The sequence below is a fragment of the Rhinichthys klamathensis genome, unplaced genomic scaffold, assembly GCF_029890125.1.
Source record: "Rhinichthys klamathensis goyatoka isolate OS25496 unplaced genomic scaffold, OSU_Roscu_1.1 h1tg000059l_1, whole genome shotgun sequence".
NCBI classification, from domain to species: domain Eukaryota; kingdom Metazoa; phylum Chordata; class Actinopteri; order Cypriniformes; family Leuciscidae; genus Rhinichthys; species Rhinichthys klamathensis.
This window is the reverse complement of record NW_026606604.1, coordinates 2473452-2484464: the sequence shown is the minus strand read 5'-3', so window position 1 is coordinate 2484464 and position 11013 is coordinate 2473452. Positions and strand designations below refer to the sequence as shown.

Genomic DNA, 11013 nt, shown 5'->3' with positions numbered 1-11013 from the left:
GGCAATCTTGTAAATTAATTTGGTCAAAAACTGCATGACCATTTTATTCTTTCAGTCCGGGGTGAAATTCTGATCTGATTTTGCAACCGCTCAAACTAATATTATCCTTTTAAGCTTTCTTTGGAAATTATTTTTGAGTACTACAGGTGCAACGTTTGTGCAGAAAAAAAGTGAGGGGAAAAATTGAAATCTACAGTGTATTTGGCAACACCGCAAAGGTTTGCAATGGGGGATTTCATGTGCGTTTTAAAACATGGCAACCCAGATATTCTCGCGTTATCATCTCAGCGGCGGTGGGTGGTGAGACAGCATGGCAGCGCTGGTGCTGAAGCATTGTTGGAGAGGACTTTTGCTGAACTCGGGCAATGGAGCTGTCGGCGCTGTCAGACCGAGGGTTTTGGAGGGTTCGTACTACTAAACTAACAAACTACATTTAGGTAACAAACAAGCAAACTACGCTTGTTAAAAACTGGACGAATGAAGGGGGTGTGGTATCAGGACGCCTTAGGGGAGTGGGACTCACTCCACAAATAATTATAGTGAAATTTAACCTTCAAAACTGTAAAAGTGTGCTTCAACTAAAAGTCTTAAATGTTTATGTGATTTAATGTATTCAAATCAGGTTTGTTAGGAGTTGAGTTTATACATGTTGTTGTCAAAAACGTGATAATAATGTTGCAGAAGATTTCTATTTCAAATAAATGCTTTTCTTTTGAACTTCCTTATCAATCATTTAAAAATCAATCACGTTTTCCCGAAAAAAATATTAAGCAGCATAACTTTTTTCAACATTGATAATAATAGCAAATGTTTCTTGAGAAGCAAATCAGCATATGATTTCTGAAGGATCATGTGACACTGGAGACTGGAGTAATGTTGCTGGAAATTCAGCTTTGCCGGGGTTTTTTTTTCAGAATATTTTGATAAATATAGTCTAAAAAATTCACTGACCCCAAACTTTTGACTGGTCACAAAATGCAGAAATATAAACTCTAAAGCCACATACTGTTGTGTGTGTTTGCAGGAGTTAAACATAAATCTACAGTACAGTACATATCACGGCCAGATCAACCAAAGCTGGCCTATCGTAGAGTGAAGGGCAAGAGTCCTGGTGTCGTGTTCCTGCCTGGATATGGATCCAACATGAGCGGACAGAAGGCAGAGGCCATGGAGGAGTTCTGCAGATCTCTAGGTCATGCCTACCTGAGGTTTGTGTCTGATATTCACAATCACATATATGTGCAAAGGTCTGAGACTTAAAGCTTCAGAATTTTGAAAAAATTAAAGAAATGTAAAAGATAACATTCTACACTTTTTTATGGCACTAATCAATTAAGTAAATCTGTGGTATTGATCGTGTGACCTTTTGTACAGATCAGATTTTTTTCTTTGAAGCACAAGAGTCTCATTGGATCATTCTCAAATTATTCTAGATAACATGATCGTCAGATTTTACATACATTCTTGCAGCTCGAGTCAAATACTAAGACATTATGAATTATATATTCAGATCAAATTAATTGATTAATTGATAAAACACTTGAAGTATTAAAGTCCCGATGAAACAAGTAGTGACAGATCTTTTCTTTTGTATTGTTGCGTACATCTGAGTGTTATAAATTATCGAAAAAGAAAAAAATGTTGGACATGGACTTGGTTCTATGCAAAGGTTGTTGATTCAAGTTTGACGTGGTCATTGCACTCAAAAGTGGAGGCAGATAAATGCGACATTGCAGGGTCAGCGTTTAAACGGACTAAATGATTGAAGAAGTCATGCACAGAGCAGCTTGTTGTTTACACCATGACATAATGATGAAACATAAAATAAGGTAGTCTGACTGCAAATGAAGCATTTTCCTTAGATGTCTCATAATTTTGGTCCCCTCTTTACATGCTGCTTACCATAATTTGGATCAGACAAAACCCCTTGTGAATTGAAAAACTGTTGAATTCCACTAGGTGAAAGTTCACACAAAACTCAAATAATTTTACGTGGATTTACAGGTTTGATTACTCTGGTCATGGAGCTTCTGAAGGTGTATTTTCAGAAGGCACCATTGGAACTTGGAAAAAAGATGTCCTGTTCATGTTAGATGAACTTGCTGAAGGTCCTCAGGTAAGGCATCAAAGTCTTTCCAGATGCTATCTAAGAAGTGAAGTATGGTAACCAATACTTGAAATTTGGCCTCTGCATTTAACCCATCCAAGTTAGTGCACACACATTAGGAGTAGTGAGTAGTAAACACACACTCCAAGGGCACCTCAGTCGTTTCCTACCAGTATTGAGAACCTTCAGGTTACCAGTCTGACTCTTTAACCATTAGGCCACAACTGCCCTGTTAGACATAATAGACATAAGTCAATAATTAGGACCAATTGAAGAATTGTCAGCTGTTGCATTTTAAACTAATTTCTATAAACCAAAATACATATGTTATTTTCCATTTTGGAATAATCATGCTCAGTGTTTTGGCTTTATTCTTAATTCATTTTAAAGAGTGGCCACTAGAGGTCACTAATGTTTAAATGATTCCATTGAACACTGGTTTTGACTGTTAGTACGCATGTATGTTGTCTCCTAGATTCTTGTTGGCTCCAGTATGGGTGGCTGGCTGATGCTTTTGGCTGCTATCGCTCGCCCAGAGAAGACAAAGGCATTGGTGGGCATTTCCACAGCAGCAGATCATTTTGTTACAGCCTTTAAGACACTTCCTATAGAGGTGAGATGCAACTAAAGTAGTTGTTGCATGTTCACATTACATCACATTAAATGTTTCAAATGTTGGGGTGTTGATATTCGAAATTAGTCAGAGAGTCCACATATGTTATTCAGGTGAGAAAAGAGTGTGAGGACAAGGGTTCATGGACGATCCCCACGAAAAGTAACGAGGAGGGCATGTACACTGTGAGTATGGACTTCCTGCGTGATGCGGAGAACCACTGTATCCTACAGAGCCCCATCCCTATCACCTGCCCGGTTCGTCTCATTCACGGCCTGAAAGACGAGGACGTGCCCTGGCACATCTCCATGCAAGTGGCCGAGCGTGTGCTGAGCCCCGACGTGGACATCATTCTACGGCGCCACGGCCTGCACCGTATGGCTGAAAAAGATGACATCAAGCTCATTGTCTACACCATCGATGACCTCATAGACAAACTTACCACCATGGTGTGAGCCACCGTTTGGGAACAGGTTACCACGCAACTAGCCTTAAGACCCTCTCCCACTTGTTTTTGCCAAACACTCACTTCCTGTTTTATCTCGCAAGACAAGAACGATGGAAAAAGAGTGAACTGTGGGAGGGCAAAATCTTTCTTTTTCATGTTTACCCAGTGCAATGCTGTGCCATTAAGCCTTTAAGGTAAAGCTGCTGTTTATCTAGCACAAGATTTGTCTAGATCTCCTGTGCCTTTTTTAACCATTTTTCAAACTGTTTTATGCAAATAAAGCCTCTGTATACCAATACACAGTGTTTTGATGTAAATATCAGTAATGACATACTGTATTCCTCTGAGGAATATTCCAGTTTCAGTGCAAGTTAAGCTCAGTTGACAGCACATCATTTTAAAAGTAAATTCAACTGATCCATTGATTAAAACAATGGATCCGTTAAAAAAAATGTTTTTCAGTAAATAAAATATCTTATTGTTCACTTCTGTTAGATCTTGTGTATTTGAGCTGTTTACTTAATTTTATTGTCATTTTGGTGTTTATGGCATTGCGTTGTCATTGCATACAACTTTACAAAGTGATATTATTCTCTCTCTTTGCATCTTGTGACTAATATTGAAAAGGGGAGTATTTTAAAGTTTACAAATTGGCCCCGTTAATTTCCATTATACGTCACTGTAACCCAGATTGTTTTTATTTAAGAACATAATTGTGGAAATTCACTTTTGTGGTAATCAACATTATGCCACAAACACTGTGGATAGAGCTTGTGCTGAGGTCTAAATGTAAGAAGGAGTTAATGGTGTGTGTTCTATTACGTTAGCCCACCTGAACATCCCATCAGGCACAGTATACTGAGCACATTATATCAATCTGACCTTTCAGTTCTCCCTTGCCCCTGCACTCCATGTTTGTTTCGAGGACGTATTGGGCCACTGCTCTATGAACTGCTTGGTTGTTTATTAACATGCAAAATTAGTGTAGGACTGTTTAATGGGCCGGGGGCCTTTTCTTTTTTTTACCCCCCGCCCCCCTAAACATGAGCTTGTTTTTTTTTTTTAACAACCAAACTGACCTTTCTATATCAGTTGGTTATCAGAGGGATCTAAACTCAAATGGCTCCATGCAGTTTATGCGTAATGAATCAATGAAACATGAATCACTTGATTCATTCAGGTTTCATTTAAACTGTAATTGCTTTATAGAAGAACTTTCTTGAATTATATAAGCTGCCTTATACTATAAAGTACAATGTAATTTCATACAGTCTTATTGTTATTAGAAAATAAATATTATGTATTAAATATTTAAATTCCTGTTTACTCACTTATAGGCCTACTTCATATTTATTCGTAAAAGTAGATTTAGACCATTCTTAAAGGTTTCCGTAATTACTTCAAAGACTTGTTTTCCTGTTTATCACATGCTGCTAGTTTTTTCTTTCAGAATTTACAAGCATTAGTAATGCATCTTAATCTAATTGGAAATGGGCTAGGTTCTTTAGAGGGCAAGAGCAAGCAAAAGGATCTGTTTGTTTTTTTCTGTCAGTTTTGAAACTTTTTTACATGTCTTTCTTAAAGGGATAGTTCACCCAAAAAAATAAATTCTTTCATTAATTACCTCATCATCGTTCCAAACCCGTAAGACTTTAGTACATCTTCGGAATACAAATGAAGATATTTTTGATGAAATCTGAGAGCTTTCTGTCCCTCCATTGACAGCTACATGCAACTACCACTTTCATGCTTCAGAAAGTTTATAAATAGATCGTAAAACTAATCCACATGCATTGAGTTTAGTCCAAACCAATCGCTTTATAGGATGAACAAATTTAATTTAGGCTTTAGTTTGACTCATATAAACAGTGATCTGCAAAAATAAACTGAAGCTCAAACCTCAACTGAACGCTTGATACGTGAGAATAAACCTCATTGGTTCTTGCTAAAGCTCAAACGTGCTGTAACAAGAGCAGAGCCGGACAGTAACGGAGTACATTTACTTGAGTACAGTACTTAAGTACAATTTTGAGGGATCTGTATTTTACTCGAGTATCATTTTTGGGGAGTACTCATGACTTTACTCAAGTACATTTGAGAGGCAAATATTGTACTCTTTACTCCAATACATTTCTATCCATAACCGTGAGTACACAAGTAAAAAATAAAATAAAAAAATCTCGGAAACCCTCAATTTGTTGTTTCCCTCTCAAACGTGATTGGATTGTGCAGGCGCCACTGATTGGGACAGCCTATCAGCAATCACTTTCAGCTTTCCGCCAAAGTCAACTCCATGGTCAGATTTTATATTACACATTAATGTAAGCCAAACATTTGGTTTGATGTTCTTGAGTATGTGGTGTGTTTACCTGTGGTGTGTCAGGTTCAAATGTAGCAGTGGCGTAGCCACGAGGGATTTCTGATTTCTTAAAAAAAAAACTTTAGGAGGCAAAATATATTTTTACTGATTATGTGAATTACACTGCGCAAACCAAATTAGGCGAATGAAGAAGGGTTGGCGCTCAGTCTCCACAGTACATAAAATATTCATTTTGTTTTATTTTATTTTTCCGGTTTGCATTTATGAGGAAAAAACAATGTTATGGACGTGTTCTCCGTTACGGACGTGAGCGCTCTGAAAGCGGCATAAAAAATGCTTTAAAACTTTCACAGAGACCTCAAACAGAAAACACAAAACCTTTCTTTAACCTGAATTTCGTTTTGCATTAATTGTATCTTAATTTTAATCAATGTTTCATCAACCAATTGCATGGGTTTAATAAATAAGTAGTAAATAGCAGACGATAGATAAGAAACGGAGGCGCCGGCCTGTGAACTGGATCTCGTCTCATAAATGAACCGAAACTGAGTGTATAAGGTAGCCTACTTGCCTCTCACAGACATGTCTACTTTTAAACAGAAAAAAATCAAAACGAAAGAAAACAGACTACAGACTGTTCTCTGCTTATGTAATCCGTATGAAATGTGCATTTCTTTGGCGCGTTCACTACTGAAGATCGCGAGTCAGCATCGTCAACTTCATCTAGCCGACACTGACAAAGAAAACACTTGTTTATTAACAAGTGTTTATTAATAAACAATTAAAATATCTCCTTGCTATATTTTACATATTCATAATCATTCCTTTTGCCGGTTCTTTGTGACAGCTTTTAGGTGCTTTATTGGCAGCGCCACCCTTACGTGTGTGTGTGTGTGTGTGTGTTGTCCCCGCATTTAAAGATGGGACCCCCCAAAAATGTAATTAAATTAAATAAAGCAACATGGTAAAAAGATGAAAATGACTTGATTTTACTTTCAATTCCTTTTACATTCTCCAAGGTATTAACATTAACATTTTTCATAACTCCACGTTTCTGTGCATAAATGTAAGCACTGTGGCAGTAGATTAGTAATTCAATATTTAGAAAATCTACTCTTGTACTCTTGATACTCAAGTACTTTTAAAAACAAGACATCTGAATGTAGTACTTTTACTTGTACTTGAGTAAAATTTAGCAAGGGGTATCTGTACTTTAACTCAAGTAACAAAGCTCTGTACTCTGTCCGCCTCTGAACAAGAGAATGAACATCATTGGTTCTCACACGTCAAGCGATGTTTGAGCTTTCACCATAACTGCTGTGTGAGTTGATAAATGTTTATGTGAATAAAAGTCTTAATTCAATCTGTTCATCATATAAAGCAATCGTGTCTCTTCAGACATTTGTTTGGACTAAACTGCTCAATTTATGTGGATTAGTTTTACAATCTCTTCTCTTAAAAAAAGGTACAGAAAGCTCTCAGAATTCATCAAAAAGATCTTAGTTTGTGTTCCGAAGATGAACGAAAGTCTTATGGGGTTGGAACGACATGAGGGGGTGAGTAATTAATGACAGAATTTTTATTTTTGGGTGAACTATCCCTTTAAATCTCGCATTATGAAAACGCATAACATTGTAGAGAGGTAAATGTATATGCAATCTTGTTTTAAAAATAAGTGTGTTCACCATTGTTTGTTGTAGGCCGATTTTGTACCATAGTGTTGCATTTGTTTGAACAGTCCTTCTTGCTATTCCAGACAAGCTCATGAATGTCAATTAAGTCAGGCCGCCGCTACTTGGTAACTTTCCATCAGCGTCCAGATACGTAAGCTAATTAATATTCATAAGCCAAGCCTCCACCATAGTAGGATTCCGCACTCCGGACAGTGCGCTCGGAGCCACGCCCCGTCCCCGCTGCATGGATGTTTCAGTCAAGCATCTCCAGCAGTGACCACAGGAAGGATTTGACCTCGCTGCGACAGAGGACGACACGCACATCTCCTTTCAGTAAGTAATACATTATCCTTGACAAAATAATTTGTATGTGGACATCGCAGGCAAAATTATCGGTAGGATAAATGTAATAGTTTAAAACTAATTTGGGCTAAACCTGCGCATGCAGTTTCTTTTTGCGTCTGCACACTCTACCTAATTCTAAGAAATAATAGGATAATTGCATTGATCTTCTTTTATAAAGTTCGAAATAGGTTTAGATTGAAACATATAGCCTATAGATTTTTTTTTTTGTCACATGGAAACAAGCATGGACCACACCCCGGTCAATATTACCCCTTGTCAGTTCGTGATCATCATATATACAATAAAATATAAACACAATACAGGACAATTCATATTCTGCAGAGCTCAAAACCTGATTCTGACAATTAATATTCGCAAAGACTTTTAGGCACTTTAAGTACCCAACAAGTATACAGAGTAGCTAAAGGTGAAATTCTCTCTCTCTCTCTCTCTCTCTCTCTCTCTCTCTCTCTCTCTCTCTCTCTCTCTCTCTCTCTCTCTTTGTAGCACAGGTTCAGCTAGTGTCTCTTTATATATATATGTATATATATATAGGCTACTGGGGAAATATCTAGAATTATTAAACTTAAGTGACCAATGGCGAACCGAGGACCCAGTTATGGACTGAGCCGTGAGGTGCAGGAGAAGATCGAGCAGAAATATGACACAGAGCTGGAATCGCGACTGGTGGACTGGATTGTTGCTCAGTGCGGAGGAAATGTTGAAAAACCACAGCCAGGGAGACAAAACTTTCAGAACTGGCTAATGGATGGCACTGTAAGTAAACATCAGTTTGACAATATCACACCAACATGATTCTGTTCATCTTTTATTTACCTTTATTTACCCCATTCCTTTATCGTCCATGTCTGCAGATCCTCTGTAGACTCATTAACAGTTTGTATCCGCGTGGTAAGGAGCCTATTACGAAGATCCCAGAGACACAGATGGCCTTTAAGCAGATGGAAAAGATCTCCCAGTTCCTTCAGGCAACTGAAGCCTATGGAGTAATCACCACAGACATTTTTCAGACAGTGGACTTGTGGGAAGGTACAGTAAAATTTGTTTTTATAAGTTCTGGAGCAGCACGTCTTGATCTTCGGAATTAGCTTGTAAAAGCATGCAGCTGTAGCAAATGAATATAGGAGTTTCAATTGTTTCGAAGGCATTGCTTTTAATCAACCAGGCCTTTGAATGCTTTCTGGGGTACTGTAGTATGCAAGTTGCGTTCTTGGTGTGTAGCCAAAGTCACTTCAGTGCTTGTTGGTTCCCTTGGTTAAAGGAAAAGACATGGCAGCCGTCCAGAGAACTCTAATGTCGCTGGGTAGCGTGGCTGTCACAAAAGACGATGGACATTACCGAGGTAACCGGGACTGGTTTCACAGGTGAGGAAGATTTCTGCCAGACTAATTCATAATGGTGCGTTAAGTCCTGTCTGGTTGGACTTGTAAATGGACTTTGTTGTGTCTCAGTGCCGTGTGAACTCTTTTTGATCTTGTGTGACAGGAAATCTCAAGGCAACCGTCGAGAGTTTTCTGAGGAGCAGATGCGGCAGGGTCAGAATCTGATTGGCTTACAGATGGGCAGTAACCGTGGGGCATCTCAGGCTGGCATGACGGGTTACGGCATGCATCGGCAGATTATGTGAAGCTATACGAGTGCCAAGCAACCTGCATAAACACCCAAAAAACCTTAACCCCCTCCCCCTCACCCCCTCACCTCAGCCCTTACCAAGCAGTGTTCTTTGATGGTGGCATCTATTTGATGAAGATGAGCAGTCTTAAGGGGTTTTAAGACATTAGAGCATGCTAGATATATTTATTTTATGTTTGGTTTGCTCAGCCTGTGATAATGTATTTATTTAATGTATGCAAATAGTGATAGTGATTCTTAAAGTTTTATCTAAGCAAGTCAAAACAACTGCCTTATTCTCTATGAGCAAACAGTGTGTTGATATACCAAATAACAGACAGCAACTGTAACAGTTTACTAGTTTACATAGTGTTTGAATGAACAGTAAAGGACAAAAGTTTGCCCTTGCGGATACTGTATTGCACCTGTTGATATTGTGATCTGCCCTTTTGCTGTTGGAAAAATGGAAAAAACAAGAACAATTAAGAATGTCAATTCACATACTAACCAGAAGTACTGTATACAGATTAATAATAGTCAATAAATGTATAAATATATTTGTTTGTGTTGTCCATTGTTGTGTGTGAACATTCCATGTCAGTTTCATAAGTTTGGTTTTCGTGACCATGTTTGATCCAAATGTTTAATAAATTGGTACCTTAACATGATTGGTAAATGTGTTCTTGTCTTCATTAAAATAATATTTCATGTTGCATACGTTTTAAAACGAATGAATTTTATACAATATTATTTAGTTTGCTTATAGGCTGTCTCTACAGATTTAAAATGTTCTTGATGTTACATTATACGTTTTTATGATCAGGAGATTGATCTCTAGTTTATTAAAATCAATAAAATGTGGTTTTATAAAGAATTAAGGTGTGGTCAATTTCGCGGGCAAAACTTGAACACGAGCGAAATCTGCTTGGGAAACTTTTTTTGCCCACATGCGAAACACATGATCTTATGGAAGCTTGTTTCTGCCACGAAATTAAAAATTGCAAAAAGTTTCTCAGAATTGCGAGTTATAAAGTCAGAATTGCGAGAAAAGTCCGAGTTTTTTCTCGCAATTGCGACATCTTATAAGTTTATATCCCACAATTCTGACTTTTCATCGCGCAATTGCGAAATTATTTTAATTGTGAGTTTATAACGTGCAATTGTAAGTTTATAGCTCACAATTCTGAGGGAAAAAAAGTCCGATTTGTGGGATAAAAGTTCAAGCTTCCTATTGAAAATTTTGCCCACAAACTTTCACTGAGCGACAGTAAATGTGACAGCGCCTTAAGAATAAAACGTTTTTAAAATAATTTTTACAAAAAAGTTTCAGGTGGATTTCGCCTTTACAATTTAATACCTAGCCTGTATATTTCTGCTTGTTGTGGCTCTGTTATAAGTTTTCTTATATGGCTGTAGAAACCTTTTAGCTCTAATTGAAACCTTTATGTTCAAGAGTGGGAGGAAGACAGACATATTTATAAAGCTTAAAGCCAAATGGAAAAGCATTATCCATAAGGTCAAGCGTTGGGATGCGTTGGGTTGCATTTGCAGTGTCACTGAACTGGAAATTTAATCAAGATAGAGTAACACCCATGTGGAGCTGAATGGGGCCATGTTCATTAAGCAATGAATTGCATGATGCTCTTTAGACTGTTCAGTAACATTTATAAAGCAACCAAATCAATTATGGTAAATTAAAGCACAAGATACTTGGGTCACATAAATGGTAAATGGACTGCATTTATATAGCGCTTTCACAGACACAATGGCCACCAAAGCGCTTTACAATTTGCCTCACATTCACCCATTCACTCACTCATTCATACACCGACGGGCGACGGCAGCCATGCAAGGCACCATCCAGCTCGTCGGGAG

General features: G+C 37.9%; 2 protein-coding genes across 2 annotated transcripts; both read left to right on the top strand.

Annotated features, from left to right (window-relative positions):
• Positions 1 to 264: 264 nt before the first annotated feature.
• abhd10b (abhydrolase domain containing 10, depalmitoylase b) lies at positions 265 to 3466 on the top strand. The gene is made up of 5 exons (XM_056248940.1): positions 265 to 404; positions 1025 to 1208; positions 2005 to 2116; positions 2583 to 2720; positions 2834 to 3466. The coding sequence occupies exons 1-5, from the start codon at positions 311 to 313 to the stop codon at positions 3173 to 3175; spliced, it is 870 nt and encodes a 289-aa protein (XP_056104915.1). The 5' UTR covers positions 265 to 310; the 3' UTR covers positions 3176 to 3466.
• A 3901-nt stretch (positions 3467 to 7367) lies between these two features.
• Positions 7368 to 9806, top strand: tagln3b (transgelin 3b). The gene is made up of 5 exons (XM_056248945.1): positions 7368 to 7494; positions 8062 to 8283; positions 8382 to 8556; positions 8789 to 8891; positions 9013 to 9806. The coding sequence occupies exons 2-5, from the start codon at positions 8104 to 8106 to the stop codon at positions 9152 to 9154; spliced, it is 600 nt and encodes a 199-aa protein (XP_056104920.1). The 5' UTR covers positions 7368 to 7494; positions 8062 to 8103; the 3' UTR covers positions 9155 to 9806.
• The last annotated feature ends 1207 nt before the right edge of the window (positions 9807 to 11013 follow it).

What these genes read in the sequence shown, in the direction of transcription:
- abhd10b (XM_056248940.1), top strand. Translation starts at nt 311, where the DNA reads ATGGCAGCGCTGGTGCTGAAGCATTGTTGGAGAGGACTTTTGCTGAAC. An exon ending in CTAGGTCATGCCTACCTGAG is followed by an intron (nt 1,209 to 2,004) that starts GTTTGTGTCTGA and finishes GTGGATTTACAG; the next exon opens with GTTTGATTACTCTGGTCATG. An exon ending in TTAAGACACTTCCTATAGAG is followed by an intron (nt 2,721 to 2,833) that starts GTGAGATGCAAC and finishes TATGTTATTCAG; the next exon opens with GTGAGAAAAGAGTGTGAGGA.
- tagln3b (XM_056248945.1), top strand. Translation starts at nt 8,104, where the DNA reads ATGGCGAACCGAGGACCCAGTTATGGACTGAGCCGTGAGGTGCAGGAG. An exon ending in ACTGGCTAATGGATGGCACT is followed by an intron (nt 8,284 to 8,381) that starts GTAAGTAAACAT and finishes CCATGTCTGCAG; the next exon opens with ATCCTCTGTAGACTCATTAA. An exon ending in GACAGTGGACTTGTGGGAAG is followed by an intron (nt 8,557 to 8,788) that starts GTACAGTAAAAT and finishes CCTTGGTTAAAG; the next exon opens with GAAAAGACATGGCAGCCGTC.